This window comes from Emydura macquarii, unplaced genomic scaffold (genome assembly GCF_026122565.2).
Source record: "Emydura macquarii macquarii isolate MOO-44397 ecotype Brisbane River unplaced genomic scaffold, CSIRO-AGI_Emac_v2 contig_212, whole genome shotgun sequence".
NCBI lineage: Eukaryota > Metazoa > Chordata > Testudines > Chelidae > Emydura > Emydura macquarii.
In genome coordinates, this window is record NW_027130349.1 from 829,149 (window position 1) to 852,298 (window position 23,150).

A 23,150-nucleotide genomic window follows, 5' to 3' on the forward strand; every position below is an offset into this window, starting at 1 on the left:
CTTCATTGATGTACATCCTATATAACATCATTGACATCTATGAGTCATATATAGGGCAAATCATTATGGGACTTGCCTGATGTACTAAGCCTCCCTCTTCCTGATATATCAATTTGCATTCCCCAGGCTTAAATCCATCATACACATAAAACATATAAGTATAACACAATAGTTAATCTTTTCAATTTCTTTATATCTTTATTTCAGTCCTCTACCTACCTTAATCCACTCACCAATGCTTATATAGTAAAGTAAGTTTGGGTTTATATAACCTAAACAATGACTGTTCTGTCAAATATCAATCATGTCAAATATATATCAAAATACATTTTACACATTGTGTAGGTTAGACATAACATTTATTCTAGAAATAGGACAATACCAGCTTCTTAGTATTTAAAATTAGAAAAGTTTTCAACATTGTAATAACTGACTTATAAATACACATGAATGGAATTGTCTATTGACCTAGACTTGGCAAAATGGGCTGTTAATAAACACGATACTTTAGTTTACAATAAAAAAAGCAGCTGAAAATCTTATTTTTCTAAATAATTCATCACATTTTAGATGTTTGTCATAACAGGGCAGTGTGGACTATTTGTAAATACATAGGACTGTGAATAATGGAGACCTGTGTTCCTGTCCTGCCATTACTACCGTCTTGCATGACTTTGAACAAGTCACTTGCCATGGGTCCACATCAAGGTTGCAAGAAAAGTGCTGAGCTACCAGGGGAGCTGCTAAGCATACTGGGCCTGACACTTAATAAAGTTAGCAGAGCAAGTAATACAGTACTGGACTGTTAGGGGCAGATCCTACCCCTACAAAAGTCAAAGACAACACATCCATTGGATTTCACTGGAAGTGAAAGTGAGTCCCTGAAAGATTGCCAACAATTTTATATTTAGAAAAAAATCTGAAAATCAGTTCCCTCACTACTTACCTTCTAAGTCCTCCATTCAGGGATCAGTGTTTTCCATGCAAGAACTAATCACATCACAAACATCTAAAAGTGAGTATTAAGTTCTGCTTTAGTGTTACTGATGTCTTCAACTCCTGACACTGAGACATAGAAATCTAAGCTTTATTCTTGGCAGGTAAGTGAAGGAGAAACTATTTTTCAAATATTTTGTTTGAAAATTTAATGTATATTTCATAATTTTCTTATAATTTAGAATCCTAATGTATTTTTAAATTAAAAAATTGAAACCTCTTAAATATGCATAAACAAAATCACTTTATATTATTATTTTTATTACAAATATTTGCACTGTAAAAAAGATAAACAAAATAGTATTTTTCAATTCACCTCAGACAAGTACTGTAGTGAAATCTCTTTATCGTGAAAGTGCAACTTTCAAATATAGAATTTTTTTGTTTACGTAACTGCACTCAAAAACAAAACAAATTTAAAACTTTAAAGGCTATGAGTGGAAGCATAAAAGGGCATGTCTAGCATATCTGACACGTAAATACCTTGCAACGCTGGTTACAACAGTGCCATGAGAACACCTGTTCTCACATTCTAGTGACACTGCAAATAAGAAGTGGGCAGCATTACCTCCTGTAAATGTAAACAAACTTGTTTGTCTTAGCGATGGGCTCAGCAAGAAGTAGGATTGAGTGAACTTGTATGAGGATAATTGGAAAATACCATTTCTTTTGTTTATCTTTTACAATTTTATTAATCACGTCTATTTTTTTAATCTAGTTAATTTGTTTTGCGTTAATTGCATGCATTAACTGTGATTAATTGACAGTACTAAAAATTAAATTAAAAATTATCAGACCTGATCTGATTTTGTCAGAGTAGGTTTCTCAAAGAAAAGACTATAATACAGGGTCCCAGATTTGTATTGGTAAAATTGGTAAATTGTTCTTACTATTCTCATTCCAAAGTTCAAGCCTAGACCTATATGCTAGTTTTATTTAAGTATATGGGGCTAGACTTTGTGCCACTCTTTACATGAGAAGTTCTTACTTATATGGATGTTTGCATTGAAGTCATAGACATGGATGGAAAGCTCAGGGAAATAAATGGAAAGATTCCCAGGGAGTTTAGGGGGGCTTTGGATCAGGCCCTAACTGTGTAAGGAAATACTCATGAGAGTCAAAAGTGCAGAAGCAGACCCATTGTGAAGTTGCTTTAAAACAACAAAAAGCGCAGGGGGAAAGAGTCTTTTTTTTTTGGGGGGGGGTGGGGGGGAAGTGGGCGATAACATTTGAAATAAAACTTAGTTTAGTTAACTATATTCTTAAATATAATATAAAACTGCAATTTGTACTGTAAAATTTTCAGTTCACAGTGTCAGTTGTGGATTTAGGTCCTGATGCTGCAAACTCTTTCATGAGAGAGGACTACTAATGTGAGTGTTACAGGATTGGGGCCTTATTTCCATTGGCATTGAAAAGGCACATCAGTGTGAGTGACTCACATGGGGTTGTGGACCTTCTCCTTTCTCACCATACTTGGATATCTTTTATAACCTTCTCTTCCCTGAATTCCTGTGACCAAGCCCAGTTCTCAGTGTGCATATGTGCTACTGTACAGTAATCTGTGATAATTGTAACTCATGCATCCTTCCTGTAAACCTTTTTCTCCAACAATTTACTGAATGAGTGTATTGTCAGAAGTTGGTCATGTACTTTATCACTTAATACCACTTGCTTTATTTTTATTTTTTTTAAATCACTTATCTTCAATGGTAGTGAGGGTCACAAATGGCAATTTTACCTCCTGCACTCTAATTAGCCATATTGTGAACCTTTTATGTACGTTGGTGACCAGTTACAAAAGTAGTGGAGTGCAAGTAATCCCACTAAAATCAATAGGACTGTCTATGTGACCATGTACCACTGAGTAAGGTTGTACAGTCTGGCCTCAAATTATTAGTGTAAGAGGGAAAGAATTGATTTTATATCCGATTTTGCCACCTACATTTAGGCTGATAACACCTTGAAATCAAGGAGACCACTCACAGAGTAAGATAGTATTCGCTGTGAGTTGGAAGGGGGGGGCAGAATCTGGACCTAAATAGGCAAGAAAAAGTATTCCTCATTAAAGGATAATCCCAAATGTGGACTGGCTTTTTAGAAAGAAAGAGCTATGTGCATGTTGGGCTAGTAGCTTTAGCCTAGATTTTTAATCTAATAATGTCCCCACAAAGAACTGCACTCTGCTTGACAGGCACAAGCCTGCTTTGATGGCAATGCAGAGTTGACCCAGCTGAGGGAGAGGACGCAGCAGCTTATATCGCCACCAGGAAGGTGGCATGATGGAAAACCCTGCCAAACATTACACTGATTCAGTGCCTTTTATCAGTGGCTTCCCTTGACAGAGCTCCTATGCAGCCCTTTTGGGAATTAAAATGGCACCCTAAGAGAGAGTGCTGGTGACCTCACTGCTTCCCTTTTCTCAGAATGAAATACCCTCTGGTAGGTAAGCAACCTTGTTGGCCCAGAAAGGTGTATAAGTGTAAGTGAATCTGCCCAGTGTCTGCAGTAATTGGTGTATATTATAAGACACAATATTGTAACCATAGTCCATATGTTGATATACTCTAATCGATTCATTTGAATTCTTTAATTCAAAATGTGTCACCAGAAGCTTGTGTTAAGGATATAATATTACTATTGCACAATAATTGTGCTTGAAAAAAACCACTTATGTACTAATCTTTAAGGATACGGCTCTTTATTTTCAGCCTCGCCTGACCTGTGGTAACACAACTTGCAAGCCATGAGAGATACAAGTTTTACACTGTGTTTTTCCTGTGCTCTTGGGCCACCACTAACTGGGAATGTTATGAACATGCACCTCAGAACTGTTGGGGAAAGAGAAGGATTCCACGCAGCTATACTCAGTTGTTTGTGAACTGAAAATTAGCTTCACCACTGTTCTCTAGTGGCTGTTCTACAGAAGCATAAAGCCCTGACATTACTTGTGGCTAATGGAGGCTCTCTTATTAGGAGAGTCTTCTTTTTTGAGTCAAGAGTCCTCATGTAACAAGTACAATTGAATTGATGAATGTGATGTCTCTATACAGTATAATAATAATGATGCTCTCTTATATAGCGCTTTTCAGCAGTAGATCTCAAAGCACTTCACAGTCTTTAGTATATTTATCTTCACATCACCCCTGGGTGGTAGGAAAGTGCTATTATTACCATTTTGGAGATGGGGGCCTGAAGCACAGAGAGACTAAGTGACTTGCCCAAGGTCACACTGGAAGTCTGTAGTGATATATCTATATCAGGTATGTCTGTTACACCAAAAACCTACATAGTTAAGTGCCATAGTATCTATGCAGCCATTGAGTTGTGACATGTTCATCAATAGGAACCACTGAAAGGGTACAGGATGTGGGGTATGCTACTAGAATTTTGTGGGCAGGTAGGTAGTCAATTAAAGGGGAAAACTTGATAGATTTGCTGGAAGACTCAGGGGTGAGGCTTGGATCTCTTCAGTGTGGCATTAAGATTTTTGTCCTTTCACAGATCATTAGCCTGTATGAGGCTTCATGCTGAAGGGAAGGTCCACAGAAGAGCAAGGAGGCAGTCGAGGGCAGTATTTTCTAGATTGGGGTGGGGCAAGCCAGGCTGTAAAAAATCATCTTTATTAGGGCAATCTTAAGCATTTTATGTTTAGTCTGTCTCAGAGTTTTGCAATTTAGTTGAATAATATGAAAGGCCAAATCCTGTGCCACTTGCATTGGAGAAAAATCTGCTGGTACACTATTAAAGTCACCAGATCTACTGCAGATTTATACTGGCATAACTGGGAGCAGAATTTAGCCCGTAGCATTTATATAGTGCTTTGCACCTTCAAAGCGTTTTACAGACATTAACTAATCACTAGCATACTGCCAAGCAATATTATAATATACAATTATGGAATCCTCCCTCCTCCACCTACTCCCATCCAAATGTCTGAACATGCCCATAACTCTTTTTTGCTCTGTTTTCCAGCATCATTCCTATAAGGCCTGATTCTACTCTCTTTGAAGTCAATGGGAGTATTTGTTGATCTCGTTGGGAGGAGTACTGCCACTCACCCTTATTATATTAGTCATCCTTGTGCCATTGTAGTTATGTTTATGTCAGCACTTTAGGTCATATACTGCACTCCTTACTCAGCCAAAACTCTCACTGCGTATAAGAACATAGGAACATAAGAACAGTCATACTGGGTCAGACCAATGGTCCATCTAGCCCAGTGTCCTGTCTTCCGACAATGGTCAGTGCCAGGTGCTTCAGATGGAATTAACAGAACAGGCAGTCATCAAGTGAGCCATCCAGTTGCCCCTTCCCAGCTTCTGGCCATCAGCAATCCCTGCCTGGTGGCACTAGAACAGAGTTAACATTTTTTGTGTGTCTTAAATGTATATTTCCATACCTTAACACATTTGAATTCCTCTTAAATTTAACCTAAAGCTGAATGGCCTGGGTCTGTAATGCTTGTTTTGGGGATTACAACAAGACTGCAGTAATGCTTTTCCTGCTAAATTATTGATATCCATACTGTCAATCTTATCTTTAATGTAGATTTTTCTGGGAATTTATTTTTTTTTAAATTATTTAACATTTTCATAGAAGAGCACTAAACAAGAAACCCAAACAGAATGTTACCATGTAATATTTCTAATGATTTGAAGATGTGTAGTATCACCCTTAAATCTTCTAGGATCAGATTCACCAATCTGGTTTTGCTGTTAATCCCACACGAGCAGTGCAAAGCAACTAGAGTGTACTAGTCAATTTCCCTTAGTTTGTAAACTGCTTGTTCCCCAGAATGCAGTCATATATCAATTTCTCCTATCCCTTCCCCACAACTTCCCAAGCACACCTCTCAGTATCTGTTGAGTCGATCTGATGTAGCAGTTAGCTCTTGAAAAGAAGTTTGAGGGTTAGTGTTAATTTTCTGCCATTTTACATAACTAAAAATTTCTCCTTCAGCAGGGGCTGATGAATATTGTTCTTTGAGAATTCCACAAAGAATTTCCCTCTTTCAAAATGGCTACCACTGGGTCTGAGACCATAGCTGAACTTGAGCAAAGTATAGGCCTGTGAGAACAAACCCTTCCTTTCATGAATGTCTATTTCCAGAATTCTGTAACTCAACCATAAAAAACAAAACCAAGCCACTATATGCTAAATACTGAGATACAGGGTTGAAGCTTAAGACTGAACTTTCCTCCTATATATTTAAACAACTCCCACTCTCTTCTAAATTAAACCAGAAACACATATTTCTCGTTTTTTGTTAGCTTACTGGTTTTCCTTTCATTAACAAATAGTTTCATGTTTAAGGGGAAACTTTGTACGATGACTTTTCTGATTGTATTTGATGAGGATGATAACTTTAAAATGGCCAAATGCTTTCTGTGGTGTATTTGAAGGCGACACTTAGACATGCTATGTTTTCCCAGAGAGACACTCCAATTCTGCTCCCCACTGACGTTAATGGAAGTTACGCTTCCCATTGCAATGAGAGCCGAATAAGGGCCAAAGTTTCATTCCCTTTTAAATATTTGTATTCATGGAACTAAACACCCTAACAAGTTTATCATCAGGATTTGTTCTCCTTTATCAGATAAATAATACAGGCCAAATTCTGTAGAAATCCAAATCCATTTCTTAACTTACTTTTATCAAGAGAAAAATGAATGGAGAACTAACCTGAGTAAAGGCTCTAAGGACAATTTTTTTTTCCAAACTTGAGTTCTAAAGTTAGGTACTTACATCCATATTTGGGCTCCTAAATAAAAAACGTCTTGATTTCCAGAGGTGCTTACAACCTGTCAGTTTCCATTCAGCATCTCTGAAAATCAGCCCACTTTTATTTAGGAGATTAAATATAGATTTAAGTACTTATGTAGTTTGAAAACTTTGGCCTAAGTTCCTAAAACCAAATGCTTCCCTCGGATACATGTTGCAGCTTCCGTTGGCTTCTGTGGGTGTATCTAAGGGAAGGGTTTGGCCCCTGCAGTATACTGTAATTATCCAACCAAATTATGGGTGACAATTCAACCCATATCTTAACAATTAGATGAGAAAGTGAAAATATATGGGGGAAGTGGGGAAGCAGCTGGGCAAGAGAGGTGGTGAATTTAAGATTGTAATAAACTAACCATCAGATAGCTGGAAGGAGAAGAATCATACTCAATCAAACCTACAATTTCCATGAAACATGACTGTACAAGTACAACAAACAGAATCTAGTTCTACACCCTGTACTCATGTGAGTAATGCCTTTGAAGTCATGTGAGTAAGGATTGCAGAATCAGGCCTATAGATGGGGAAATGTGTACCAAAAATTTGATAGATGCAAAACATAGTCTATCTCTGATAAATTAAGATTTTCATGTCAGAATGCATACTAGAGGACGTATATTTTTATAGCAATTTTATTTAGCTTAATTTGTTAATAATATGTTAACCAATCATCAAATACACTGCTTATATTGGTGTTTTTCATTAAAAAAAGAAAAAAAGAAATTAAAAGATGGAAAACCTAATCTCTAAATCAATGTGAGTTTTGGGTGAGTTGGGAGAACAAAGTTGAGCCGTGTGTGTCATTTTCCCTAAACTGAATTCTTTCATAATTTATTTCATCTCTCTACTTCATATAAATACAAAAGGCCTCTTTTTCTTATGGATTTGGGAAATACAATGCGACAGTTAAAATAAGATCACTTCAAAATTCCAGCTATGAACATTTGATCAGTCCTTCTGTGACAAGAGAAAGGCATATTCTAATGACTATACCTGAGATCTCAGCATAATAACAATCCATACAGCTAATATCTACCAAAATGTGATTTGAGTTTACCTAAGCGTTCACGTTTCCTCATCAAACTGAAATCCTGACTTAATCACAAAAGATTGGTAAAATTATGCATTTTTTAAAATGAAACTGCTGCAGTGTTAAAAGAGAAGATTATTTTTCTACAGTAAAATATGCACTTGAATGGACAGTAGTTTATAGTACAATTGTAGTTTATTTGCACTGAAGTTCCAAGCATGAAGAATACCTATTACCATGTAATTTAATAAACCTCACAATACAGATAATGTTGAATAAAAGGCTAAAATTGTTATTATGACATGATAACATTCCAGACCTGCAAGAGACCTATATGCTGCATTAAACAAGTAGAAACTGAATTATAACTTTATCTGTTTTTTGTAGGGTGACCAGAAGTCCCAATTTTATAGCGACAGTCCCGATATTTGGGGCTTTGTCTTATATAGGCACCTATTACCCCCTATCCTTTGTCCCGATTTTTCACACTTGCTATCTGGTCACCTTAGTTTTTTGCCAAGTCTAAACATTATTTATTTGGCAACTGCTTATGTTGATTAGTTTTACTTTATTGAATGCAAATCTACGAGCTAAGATTTGCTTAATCTTTCCAAAACAAGCCTTAGTATTTTTTATTCTAGGTCAATAATCCTCTAGACATTTTTAGTAGTATTATTTTAAAAAGTTAATATATGTTTACACTTCATTGTAGATTTGTGTGAAACAAACCCACGAAACAAACCATTGTCAGGGATTCTTCTCTTGCTAGTTTTTAGGGCCTTAAATTGTCCATAATTCTAGAAATGCAAGACGAACTTTGAAAATAAAATCCAAAACCAATAAAACAGAATATGATGCCTGAACAGATTCCTCTGTGATCCTCTTTTATATCTCTCTGGTTTTAGTTAATTTCAGCATCCTTACACAACCCTTCTGCCTTACCACAAGCACTACTTCCTTTTTTGCAATAATAGAAACAAACACAGTAAGAGAATAACACCTCCATTTTAAGGATTTCTTTATTCTCTACTTTTATACACTAATGCTACTATACTAATGTACCAAGCAGTGACGGTTCCTTGCAATATTAACTAATGGACTGAATCCCACAATTGTTACCCAGTCAAAATCTCCACTGAATTTAATGAAATGGGAGATGAGAGGATTGCCTGAATAAAAACTATAGGGTTTGGTCTATTGTGAAGTAGTCCCAGTCATTATTTTTTAAAGAATGCTGGATTTTTTTTCCCTTCAATAAAACTGGACAAATGAAGACAAACATAAAACCAAATAAAGAGAGAAAGAAACCAGCTTGTTAAGTGGTAGTATCTAGAATGATAAATACCCTTCATTCACAAAAATGTCTATTAATAATTAGAATAGTACAATGTGTAGAATTATATTCAAAAGGAAAAATTCTGATAACATTAAAATTAAAGATGGTTTGTTTTTGTAGAAGCTTTTTAAAAGATTCAGCTTAAAATGAGCAATGGTTAGTTTCTAATGCACAATGTTTAGAATTGCCTTATTGATTAATGTGAGTTTCAATGCTGTTAGAAGTGGAGACGTTGGTAAATGTAGTCATCTGTAGAAAAGAACTTTGGCTAACATTAATAGAGAGCTTACAAATATTGTTTTAATATTCTACTTACCATTAAAATGAATAGAACAGCAGTTGCTCTGTAAGGAAGCCAATCCATTGCATCTGATTACTCTTAGATACAAGTCCAAGTAAGTTGTGGTTACACTCCTGTTCCCTTTCCCCCTTCACTTTGTAGTCAATTTAAAAGACAGCCTCTAGATGTTCTTACACCCTAGCTTTGCAGGTGTTCTGCTTCCCTCTGAAGGAAGCACTGCAGATGGTGTATAACAGAGTCTGTTTCCCCACCCAAAACCCCTGGGCTGGTCTCACCTGAAATGCTTGACAACATCATTATTGCTCCAGGTAAAAACTCAGAGACACACCTTAATTCTTATTGCAACAAAACCCTTTGCTAGACACCAAAGAGAACATTTTAAAGAGAAAAGACAAGCTTTCCTGGGAAGATACCAAGTGCATTATATAAATAATTAAAATATTAACTGATCACTTCAAATGCAATTACAAGACTTCTCCTTACTGCCAGTAGATTAAAGGCACATCATGAAATTTAGGAATATTATTGTAAGGAGTATGAACTTTAACAAATGACTAGTTCATCTGAAAACACGTATCCATTTTCATGTATAGCCGTGTAAAACCAGTATCTGTCTTCTGGGCCAGAAGTAATCCAGGCTCATCTACTCTGTACATGGAATTAGGAAAAATACAATAACTTTCATAAGCAAGATCATACAATATTTTGGCAAAAAAAGTTATTTATTAGGTTATAAAAAAATCAGAAACATCTGGCATAAGAGACCAAGCCCTTATGATCCCATTAACTGCTGTGTTTTGACACCTTATCTTTTTTCCTTCTATGGGCAAACTCCTTTCTGGTGCAACCAACTGGAAGCAAAGATGCTGCACAATACGTCCTTTGAAACAGGAATCCTACTGGCCATGACTAGATCATACATGGTGGGCCAAGGGGATGTGATGTGTAACTCACTTTGAGTCAGACTCTGGATGACCCTTGCACAAGTGTGTAAGAGAAGGAGGCCTCAAGAAGCTTTCCTTTCTTTTCATCCTATTTCAGGGTGGGCCAAAATTGTACATGAGAACACAGAAAGAAGAGACTTCATCCGCAGGGGCAAAAGCCATTCCAAAATGGGCAGGAAAAAGATAGGATAGTAGCCCCACCTTCTTTCCAAAACAACTAGGAGAACACATGCTACAGTTTCCTATGGGGTGTTGTAGTGGGTGTGCCCCTTGTGCACTTGGGGAATTCTGGGAGCAGTCTGCCTGAAGCACAGTGGGACTGGTTTTGCAACATGCTAAGAATCTCTTGAGATGAGTTCAATGGAGCTGAAAGTGCTCAGCACCTCAGAGATTGTTCAGCATCTGAGGAAGTCAGGCCCAGTGCCACCCAGTGCTGTTGCTTGTAGCCCATACAGCTAGCTCACCTTTATTATATTCACTGCCTTGCCTTCATTATATTCTGCCTTTTTTTATATTCAGCAATAATGCAAGGAACCTACAGGCTGTACCTGTCAGACAATAGCTTCAGCAGTTAGCAAAAGGCTTGAGGCATGAATTTTGGCACAGATAAATGGCCCAATAGTAACTTCTAAGTTTTGGGGAACTGAGAATAGTGTGTGTAAGGGGGAATTTTCTCAGAATTCTTAACAACACCAGCCAACAGTAACATGAACTAATATCCACAGATCTCTGACCACAAGAGTGCCATTACAATGGCACGAATTGACATATATGATAATAAGGTGAGATCATTCATATACTGATCCATAGGGAAAAGACACTCCAACATCACTAGGGTGAGGAAATACAAATAAGGAAGAAGGGAGAAATCCCTACTGAATATGCATTAGACATAGTGGCGTCAGCGTAACATGTTATAGAAGTTGTATCCCAGCCTGTGTGCAGGAAGAAAGAGAGATGTAGCCCTTGGGAGGTGCCAGAATGATGGCCACTGGTATTGAGGACGACACAGGAAGATGATAATGATGAGGAAGATAATGGCTAACATTTCAGGTGGTTTTGCAAGAGATGGTGTGAATATGGATGTGCAGTTGTACTTTCTGGATTATCTCTATCTGCCTTACCAAGTTAGAGTGTTTGTGACTGTGCTAAATGTATTAATAAACTATTGTAATATAGAAAGGCTCGTATAGTGTGTGTGTTGCAGCTGTGCACGTAATACCGGGCCAGATCTTGGGACAAGAACTTGTCAACCCTCAAAGTGATAACTGGGAATTCTTAAGTAATCAATATAATTCATACATCATCTATAGATTGGGTACATGCCAGGCCTGAAGCTCCACACTACCCCCCTACCTACGGCCATATCTAAAAGGCTCAGTCTGTATCCCTTTATTGTTACTATGTAACCCTTCTGCCAGACTGGTTACTGGGGGACTGGCTTCCAGCCGTTACTATCTACCACGTGTTGGGTGACTGCTAACTCTTTTGGAACCTGCAAGGATCCCACAGCCTCTCCCAGCTCACACAGTACTGCATAGGCCCTCTCTTTCCTCCAAAACATCTGCCCATGCATTCTGCATTTACTCAAGCAAGCACTGACTGCCCTTAAGGTGGATTCAATTGAGTCTTCATCAAATTCCTCAGGTATTCTTATTACTAGTAGGCAGTTCTTAGAGTTAATATTCATCCCCTTGCACCAATCCTCTAATAGGTATGCAGCTATTATAGGCTGCTGGTTGCCAGTCTCTCAGTGTTTCCCAGTTCCTTTAGCAACTTCAGCTTCAGTGAGTTCAGCTTTCAGTTCTCACTTCATGGGAAAACCCTCTGCAGACACAGGAACATTATCGCTGTTTTTAACAAAACAAAGGACTCCAAGAAGAATCATTAATTCTACCTTTTAGCAGTGGGAAGAAATGGTCAATCCATGCCCCAGGAGAGGCAGCAGTCCTTAGTCAGGACTGGAGTAGCTTCCACAGGAAAATCACCTCACTGCTTGGCAGCCGAATGCCTCCTTTGTTGAGTTCTGTTTGGATGAGAGTGAATCTTTCATCAGAACAGGCTAAGCACAGCTCCGCTGCCATTTGTTCATACAACAGGGGGACAACATTTCATGGCCCCTGCAAGTAACACTAAAGTGATTTGTAACCCAATACCAGCCAGACTGAACATTTCCCATCATGCTCAGCACCTCGGTGTGCTTATGCAGATACAGTGCAATCATGCTGAGCACCTATTCATGCAAATACAGAGCCCATGCAAATAAACTGTCCCCCTTTCAGCTGGCTGAGCAGAGGAGAGCCACTCAGTTCTTGCTTACACTTAGCCCTGGTCTACACCAGTGGTTCCAAACCTTTGTGAGTAAAAGCCCCACTGGTTAAGACTTGGTAAAACATGCGCCCCTCCGACCTGCCCCCTCACCAGCCAGGAACACATATGATAATAACAATAACACTAAATTACATAAATAATAATAAATTACTCTGACCTGAGTAAGAAGCTAAAGCCTTTCCTGGTGCAGCTGCCACCACACGCCCCATGTGGCCCCACCTCATCCCATCCCTCATGGACTGAGGGTAATGGAGGCGGGCACTGGCTGGGGCTTCTCCTCTTCGGCCAGGCACCTGGCCAGTGCGGGGCTGGGGAGGCTGCTCCTCCACTCTGGCCAGCACGGAGCTCAAGGCTGCTGTACCCGGCGCAGAGCTCGGGGGTCTAAATTACCTCAATATTACTGAAGCTTCAAGGACCTCCTGTAATCTTTGCCCCCTCCCCCCCCAGGAGGTCCCACCCCTCCCAGGTTGGGAACCGTTGGTCTACATAAATCAGCTTATGTCGATTTAACTACATCACTACAACCTTGCTCCCGTCCATGTAAGAGCCCTACTACACCAACATAATAACTCCACCTCCATGAGAGTCATGGGGCTTATATGGGTGTAGTTACGGCGACACAGTGTCTGTGTAGACACTATATTCCTTACATTGGCTGCGTTCCTTACCTCTACTGTTGGCTATGGAATTGACAAAAAAGCTGGGCTCCTGCCAGGTTTCCACTCCAAGACTGGTTGCCACCCAGGCTCCCAGCTTGGGCTCCTGCTACCCCTGGGGTCCCATCTCCTACCCATGGCAGGGAAGCCAGCTGCACTGAGGCTTCTGGCTCAGAGCGTGGCTGTACCCTGGCTCTCAGTTCCCTACTAGGCATGGCAGCCAGACTCTGGGTGTGGATCTCCCTGCTGGAAGTGAGAAGTCCTGTGTGGCTTCCCCCTGCTCCCGGCTGAGACCATGGCTCAGCCCCCCCACACTCAGGGAGAAGGGTACATTTTACCAGGGCCCAGAGGCCCAGGCGAGCCCGGCCCAGGCTACAACCTCCATTATGTGTGTGGGAGGGGGCCTGTGTTACAAGTTTGTACTGGGCCCGAAAAAATTATGCTTGAGCCCTGCGTACACTACCTCTCTTCAGTCAGTGGAAACGCTCCTGGTGAGGATGCACACTCCTGACAGAAAGAGTAATTACCGTGGTAGCTGTCAGTTGACAACCTAGGTCGATTTAAGATTGTAGTGTAGACGTGCCCTTAGAGCAGAAGCAAACTGTGCTCCTACTTACTGTGCTTACTGTCAACCAGTATTTGCTATTGACTGCAGCATACCTACAAGCCATTGAGGGAGAGAAGCTGGGTAGACATCCCCTTATTCACTGACCACTACACCATTGGGACATGTTGCGCAGGCTGATGTAATTAGTCAAGCCCACCAATCAGTGCTCTTGTTTATACAAGGGATTTTATTCTGTTCCTTGCATAGGGAGGAAATGCTTGCTATGCTTTCTGTCTTACTCCTTCATGCACCATCACAGGAATGACCCCAATATAATGCTATACTTTTGTATAAACTATCTTGCTTTAAAAAAAAACCAAAACTTTCTCCTTTCTCTTTGTGGAGTGTTTTCACTGAGGATAAACTTGCATTGGCCTGCTTGTTAGATTTATTTCTAATTGAAGAAAACAGTAATCAATCCATTGTTTTACTAATCATATTTTTTTTATGCCAATAGCAACTGGGAATATTTGCTGATGAGTGAATTATACCGACATGGTAAAATTTTAATAGTTTTAGAAGCCTAAGTCTGATTTTTAAAAGTAACTTAGAATCATATTTACAAAAATATTCAGGTGCCTAAAGATGCAGATAGGCGCCGAGTGAGATTTACAAAAGCATCAAAGCAACCTAAATATATTGATTTCAATAAGAGTTTGGTGTCTAACCTGCTCAGGTGCTTTTGAAAAACCCATTAGGCTTCTTTAGGTGTCACTTTTGAAAATGGAATTTAGGCTCCTCAGCCACTTACATGCTTTTGAAATATTTACCTTTCATCCTTAAGACCACGATCGATTTTGTGCAATAAGAAGTTGGAAGAAGAACCAAATGTCATGAACAACTAACTTCTCTCTAGTAGTGGCTAGTTTTCACAGTTCAGCAATCTTTAACCAGCTCTGAGACAGAAGAGGATAAGTTGGCTTGAGGTGAATGGTTTATGGCATGTTTTGTCTTGCTGTTGTGAATCTCACTTTTGTTTCAAGAAAGCTGCTGCTGTGCCCAATAGTCTCTCTTTTGATGAACACTTACGCCAATTGACAATATTTCAGGCTGTCCAGTGCCCATTTCATTGTCAGTCTTTTCAACCATAGCACAACTTACTGCCCACCAAAACAGTTTCAATCAAAGGAAGGTTTTTCTTCATATTAAATAAACCCTATATCCTACTATTGATGAATCTTTCTGGACATGGAATTGGTTGTTAAAATTGGAGTTCTTCAAGTTAAAATTGGAGTTCTGGACCATGACAGAGTCATTTTTTCAATTTCTAGACATTCTTTGCAGTTCTCATTCCATCTCAGCTGATTATTATTATTATTATTAATAATTTTTCAGCTCCTAAAGGTGGTGTTAGGCTTTTCTGAGTAGACAAATAAGATACAGTTCCTGCCCCAAAGATCTTGCAGAAATCAAACATGGCATAATGTGTGGGAGGTGATGAACAAAAGGGAGGGGTGAGGAATTAGAAGGGTTAAAGCAATATGATCTCACAGTTACTCACTTTAGGACGCCTACTTCACTGTCAGATCTCTGAAGTAAGCAGTGATGGAGGAAAAAGTCACTAATGTGTCAGTCACTAATGTGTGTCAGTTGGTATCAGCCCACAAGCCCCTGGGAAACTATGGACTGCTACTTCTTCCTCTGGGACAGTGTCCCATGAATGGCCTTCACCTTTCCTACCCACATTATAACTTTTCCTTTACCTATTATATATAGTTAAGGTACTTTACGCTTTGGTGAAGCCACATTCGCTAACCCGTGGGTTTACCATCTGGCAATTTGGTCAGATTTTCTCCAGCGTAGCGTACAGATATATTAGATGTTCCTGCCATGACTCTCTATAGATGACATCCAGAGGTGAAATATTGGCCCCATTGAAGTCAACCACAAAGGTCTCATTAACTTTAATAGGCAGGATTCCCCCCATGTATACAGCTACAAAATAGCTGCTGCTGACACAAGAGGGGAAGGCCCTTGGAACTCCCCCATGGTGGCAGTAGCAGGAGAGTAGCACCAGAAGGTATATCAATTGCTGAATGCTGAAGTTCTGCAATCAGCTGCAAGATCTGCAGGAAGGAGACAGCTGGCGCCCCAAATTCTACCAGCAGGTGAAGCTGGGATTTGTACCAAGATCTCCATAACAAGAGCTAAACATAGAAAGAGTGGTTGCATTCCCCTTGAGCATCTGGATTTGAGACACTCACCCCCCAAAATAACTGTTAGGGGTTGGTCAGTGTATGAGGAATGGGGAAAAAATCAGGGCTAGTGAACCTAGGCAGATTTGCAGTCAGTGTCATTACTTATGAAATTAATCATCTGCACTCATATCTCCTCAGTTCAGAATGGCCTGTCTGTTTCCACTCTGTCTGCTTAGTATCCAGGAATGTCATAGGTGCCTGACTCACACCCACTTCTGTATGAATTTGGAGTTGATTCTTAATCCTGGGCATCCCTAGCTATCTGGGAGTTATTGGTATTTGTCTGCATTCCTCTTTGAACCCATTGCTTTTGCAGTAGGTGAAAGAGCTCCTGTCTTTAGCAGATGGGTTGTTTTGTGTTGCTGGCCCATTGTTCCAGCCAGGAGGGAGCTGCAGGGGGACTCATTCTCATACATTATAGTAACAGGGTGGGAGCTCTTAGTGAAAGAAGGATGAAGAGGAGGGAGGTAACAGCAGTGAGTATTTTGTGAATTACCTGGGCTACAAACTAATGCACTGTATCACTAGAAAGCTGGAATTCTCAGATCCCCAGTGCACAGCCAGGTCCACATTAGTCAACAGATTCATGAAGTCTGGTCTGCCAGTAGTGGTTTTGGAGATGCCATTTTGGGGGCCCAGATAGGTTTGGAAGCAACAGTTGTAGCATCAAAGAGCCAGAGAGTCTGAGAACAGCTGGCAGAACTAGTGTGCCCACTAGTGAATGCAGAGGGAAAAAGTGGATGCTGGGGAGATGGAGACCTGGGCCAATGGGAGGAGCTCCAGAGGCAGCCGAAGAGAATCTGCTTTATGAAAGTTTGCCTTTGATCTCTAGAGTGGCACTTTGCAGCTAAAAGATTAACTATGTAAGAGTGGGATGCACACACAATTTAGGGCACAAAGGAGCTCTTGGGATGATCTGCGCTGAATACATCTTTAATTTCTAGCCCTAATGGATCCCAATACAAATTGGCCTTTACAATTATCACTTGCCCAGAATTGAATATAGCAAAACCCAAAGCACCAGTTTCATGTCATGCTGTTACTGATCTAGGCTAGTGGACTAGAAGACCTCTAAAGGTCTCTTTCAGTCCTGCACTTCTATGATTCTCTGCAGGTATTACTGGAGTAGTAGCAGGTTATCATGGTCCCACCTGTTATTCAGAACCCCAAATTCTATTGTATGTGTGAATACACAGGCTGCAGAGCCCTAGAATTCAATGTGTGTGGATGGGATGGAGGCATGACATGCATATGAGAGGAAAATAACTTGTTTTTGTGGTGGGTTTTTTCTATTGAAAAAAGAAAAGAGCAGCTGTTTTGATGAATCTGAAAACCAGACATGGTACATAGACTAGTAGACAGAGTACATATGAGTGCAAAATAAATGCAGTTTTGCAGTATATAGCCTGGTTATTCAGATAATATGTGTTAGGCCAGCTACCTTGACTCAGGTATTATGCTGCAGGATCAATAGATTTGATAAATCATGAAAACTCAGTGACAATTTACCTGACTGGCTTTGCAGTTGGGCGAGGTAGGTATGTTGCAATATCTCCATAGCAGCCTCTGTCAGTACTTTGAAACCTTCTGGATGTGATCCAGTCACAGCTGCTACTCTTATATGTAGCTGGAGACAAAGGGCCAATTCAGTCCCTGTTGTAAACCCTTCAAAGGCAGAGTCATACCAGGGGTGCAGTCGAGCAATTGTGTTGTATTCTAATGAGTGGGTCTGTAGTCTAAGGGACCTATCCCATATGTCTCACTTCAACAGCAGTTGAGAACATTCAGCATCTCACAGGATTAGACCCTAAAAGTCGAGTAAAGATGAAAAGGAGATTATGTAAAAACAAATAAAATGGTATTGGAAAAAATAGTTACCCCTGACAGTATTATATCAACAATTGCTTTTTTAGCAGAGGCTTTCAGAGAGTTAGTCTTTGAAATGTTTATGCCAAAATGTAAGAGCTAAGGTACAGATTAATACTGTCAGGATTACAGAGGCAAAATTGTCAATGGGAGCATTAGAAGCTCTGAAAGCTACCTTGTAAATACTACTAATGTTTATACATTATAATCTATTATAATAAATAAATGCTACTGTTTTAATATTATAATCAGCATCAGAATCAAATTGAGTTGTTATTATTATTATTATTATTAATATGCATTTACATTGCAATAGCACCCAGAGGCCACAAATCAGAATCAGGCCCCACTGTGCTAAATGCTGTAAAGCCACATATTAATGACTAGTCCCTGCCTGGAGGAGTTTACAGTGGAGAAAAGGAATGTACAGTTTAAAAAGGACTTTACAATCTAAAGTCAACATTTTGTCATGCTAAGTAAAACCAAACAAACAAAATATTAAAACAAAGAAACAAAAACCCAGTTTCCAAACTTGTTTCCTCCCTTTTTGCTCTCACAATTTGGGGACACACTTCAGTTCATCTATATATCTCGGTATAATACCTCAATGTGCCTAGGAATCAAGGACACAGATAGATCAGTCATCTAACCCATATCCACAGTTGGTCATGATTATGTTCCAAAGAGTTTAGTCCATACTTTGGGGCAGTGCAGGGAAGGAACTGTGTCTCAGAGAGCCTTGATTCCTTTTCCGCTACCCCACTGCTTGAGGGTGGTAGTATATTGCCCAAAGCTTTTCAAAGTGATTTAACCCCTCTCTAAAATGAAGTTCCTTCCATCTAGCACATAGAAGAGAAACACACACACTAGCCAGTATATTACACTGTGCAGGCAGAACAGTGTCCCAACACAAGGGACAACGGTGGGTCCTTCCCCCAGAACGATTTCTAGACCACTGCCTTCCTCAGCTCACTCTCTAACTTCGCAAATGGGTAAGAAAACTCTTTCTAGGCATTGGGAAAGAGGTCCCTGCCTTTTTGTTTTCTTCAGACTTTTGTAGAGGCTGTAGAAGCGTAGGTGCTCTGTTTAAAATATAAATAAAAAAACCCATTAAACAAAAAAGAACAGATTCAAAACAACAATGCTTAGGGCAACAACAGAAACTTCTGTGGACCAAAGAGTATATGTTTTCCTTCCAACATCAAATTATAAATTAAATTCACCATGCTGGCTCAAGCCAAGTTCTACCTCTTTCAGTGGTAGTGTTATGATGAGGTTAAGGTTTTGCTACCTCACACACCCTTCTGAAGTTCTGTCACAACAGGCAGAGAACAAGCAGACACACATACTGCCCTAGATCTGTACATGTAAGCAACAAGATCTAGGGAAGTATCTATCTTGCAGATCTGAACATTCACAACTTTATGAGGATAGCAGGATGTTGTTGGGACATTTCTTTTACATAGGCGCTCATAATAAACCGCAAATGTTTAACTTGCTGGACTTTTCATAGATCTTAAAGGGGAAATGAGGCCAGCAAATACATGTCTAAGCTCACAGCAGTTCAAGGGAGCAACCCCAGCCTATTTGCATGACTATAGATTTTTAATTGAAAAGACTGTAGTGCCTAAACATGCAAGTATGCTAGGTGATCCCAATTGTTACTCAGACTCATTAAATTCAGTGCACAACTGTAAATAAACATTTGGAGCATAGCACTCAAATCTGCATTTTATTTTAAAACCATTTTCTGCTCCTTTTGAAAAGAATGCAGTTAAAAGCCTTCAGAGAGCTAGTCCGCCTGCACTCTGTGAGCAAGGATGGGCAGGGTTTAGTGCAGGAATGGTAATCCGCTGCCTTGGCAGAAGGCACCTGATCTGAGAAGGGGTACGCCCTACCTGTAGCATTGATTCCTGGCAGCCATGATGGCTGACTTACTCCGTGCCTTATGCCATATATTTGTTTTGAACGATAGCTGAAGGAAAAAGTTATCTGTCTTTTATGTTTGTGATTTAAAGAGGCAAGGCACTTTTGCTCTTGGGTTCTGTTTTAAATACGCTGCACCCATTAACACACATGTACCTCATCAGTAATAAGTGTTAGTGTTACCATGGGACATCATACATGTGTGTGATTACCAGTAAATCAGCTAGCACAACTGGCCTGCATGATATGTGCCCCTCCTCCACCTGCTTGTACATCTGTTTTGGAAGAGATTACCTAGTCCTCCTCTGAGCCTGGCTGGCTGTCTAGCCTCCCACCTCCCACTGCCTGTCTGATGAGAGAGGGACACACCCTCTTCCTAACTCACTGTGGGATTGGGCAGAACTCTAGCTACAGGTTCAGTCCAGAGGAGGACATGTCTCCACAAATGCCTCCATAGTTGGTGGGGAAAGACACTAGTCCTCTAATTGCCTCTGCTGCCTTGGGGAGATTGAAAAGAAATCATCCAGCTCATTCCATGTGAATCCGCTGTTCTACAGCACGAAGAGCTTGTACGCCAATTGCTCAATATATGTCACTACTTGGAGGGGGTGAGGGAAGCCCCTACACTGGCCTTGCATAGCAATGATCGAATGTATTAGAGCACTGGTGCAGCAGCTGGGCAGTTGTGTTAGCCTGTTATCCTCGCCTAGGATCAGTGAGCATCATGGCAGCAGCAATGAGCCCTGATGCCCATGTACTACTAGGATTATAATGCCTTCTTTTAAACACAGTGCCTAGCAGATAGTTTGACAGCAACCAAGGCATGGCATGCAGTTTCTTGCCTAATCTGGTTGTGCTCAATCAGTAATTGTTGTGTGAATCGTTTGATTAAAACCACAATTGTATTCTACAAAGGACCTCTCACAGTCTTTTTTTGGGGGGCGCGGGAGAGAAGGGGGAAGCTTCAGTTTGATGGCACAAGAAAAATGAGAGTGGGAGAGCGGTTTCAAAGCATTACATATTTTACCTCTTCTGACAAACTCTTTCCATCTCTCTCTCTCTCTCTCTCTTTCACACACCCACACGCACACACACACCCACACACCCCACCCCCCCTTTTTTATTTTTGTGCATTTTTAGCTACTCTTCATATATCCAACCCACCTTCAGATAGTAGTTGAGTGACAGACTTCATTTTGCTTTAAATTCCCAGTAATATTTGTGGTAAAGTCAGACCACAAAAGGGTATACCAGGGCTGGTATGTGAGCCCAAAAATGCCAAAGGCCCTTTTCCCTGTAGACAGAGGAGAGATTACTGCAGGGCATTTAGAGACTCCTGGATCCAATCGAGGGCTATTCCAGGTGTACTTAAACCCTGCCTTCACTAAAGGAAGGGGGGAGGAAGCAGAAGCAAGCAGAAAAAGAAAGCAGAAGCAAGCAGCCAGCAGAAACAGAAAGCAGAAGCAAGCTACGAGAAGGTTTGTGGTAGCTGGAGGAGAAACTCCCCCTGTGCTAGGAGATGGTGCTTTTCTGCAGCCAGAGGAGCAGAGAAGGAGAAAACCCTTGTTCCCAGCTGGCAGGAGGGAGCCACAGCAAGGTATCTCCCTGGGCCCTGGGGCATGCCGAGGGGAAGGGACGGGACAAAAGACTTGTTCAGCCTGGGGGTGGAGTTACTGCAGGCCCCACTGATAGAGGAGACTGCTGCCAATAGGTGAGAACAAGGGGGGTTGCCATACCACAAGTGGTGTCAGGGGAGGGATTGGCCATAACTGTGGAGAACCACCCAGGGCAAGGTAACCCAGCCCCAAAATGGATGAGGTTGTGAGAGCCCTGGTGCAAGCCACAGTGGCCCAGCAGGAGGTTGCGTGGGTCCAGATAGCTGCCCAGCAAGAGTCAGTGCGACTACAGCAGGAGACAAACTAGCTGTTGATTAGCCAGGCAGCACAGGACCAAACCACCCTACAAGAGATAGTGAGCCAGCTGAAAACCATGGCCTGTGGACACAAGGGGTCACGCCCCCTAAGTGCCAGCAGCTGTCTACAGAAGATGATGGAAGATGCCTATGTGGAGGTGTATCTGCTCGCCTTTGAGAGAACAGCCTTGTGGGAGGCCCGGCCCCAAGATCAATGGGCCAGCATTCTCGCCCCATTCCTGTGTGGGGAGGCCCAGAAGGCCTACTACGACCTGACAGAGGAGGCTACCTCCGATTACCCTCAGCTGAAGGCAGAGATCCTTGCAAGGCTGGGAGTGATGACCGCCACCCAGGCCAGAGGTTCCACGAGTAGAAGTACCAGGAGGGCCAAGCGCTGAGGTCCCAGCTCTTTGACCTGATTCACCTGGCACAGAAATGGCTGTGCCCAGAAGTCCACAGCGCGAGTCGGATTACTGAAACTCTCGTCCTGGACAGGTTCATGAGGGAGCTGCTGCCAGACCTGGGGGTGGAGGGGAGTTAGCCAGACTGACCCCATGTTATATGATGACTTGGTTGCCGTTGTCGAGAGACAGTTGGCAGCCAGGGAACTTTCACAGACTGCCAGGGAAGAAGGGCGTCGGAACAAGAGGTTATTCCTTGCCCCAGGGACTTGGACTCCTGAAGCAGCAGGCAAGCCCATGCTGGGGAGAAGGGGGACTGGAGACTGGCCTGGGGATTGCCTGGGATGTGGGATGGGTGAGTTTGCCAGCCCCTGCGGCCTGGTCTACCTGGTGGGGTGGCGGAGACCGCCCATAGATACACCCGGCCAGTCATACTGAACAGCATAGCGACCATTGCTCTAGTGGACTCGGGGAGCGCCTTTACTCTGGTCTCGGGGAAACTGGTGGGCCAGGACCAGCTGTCCCAGGCCAAACACACAGTGCGGTCAATTTGTACCCGACCACTCCGGTCCAGATTGGGATTCAGGGGTGGACCATGAGGGTAACGGTTGGTATTGTCCTGAAACTTCCCTGCCTACTCCTCATGGGCCAGGACTTCCCAGGGTTTGGGTCCCTACTCCCTGTGGGAGACTCCCTGTCAGGTAGCAACCCTGAGATCAGTAACGAGGACTCCATCGGTTGTCCTCCCCTGTGTTCGCTGAGTCCACCCAAGTCCTGGTTCCTGCTACAGGGAAACGGCAGAACACGTGGCAGAAGAGGCAAGTGGATGGCCGGTCACGGGGGGCACGATTATCCGACCCAAGTA

General features: G+C 41.4%; 1 protein-coding gene across 1 annotated transcript in view; it reads right to left on the minus strand.

Annotated features, from left to right (window-relative positions):
• The window catches only part of LOC137151693 (desmoglein-4-like), a 42,608-nt gene extending 27,537 nt beyond the window's left edge, over nt 1–15,071 (minus strand). The window contains exon 1 of the mRNA XM_067546022.1: nt 15,012–15,071. Within this exon, the coding sequence (XP_067402123.1) occupies nt 15,012–15,071 (60 nt within the window). The remainder of the gene's footprint in view (nt 1–15,011) is intronic.
• Nucleotides 15,072–23,150: the final 8,079 nt, after the last annotated feature.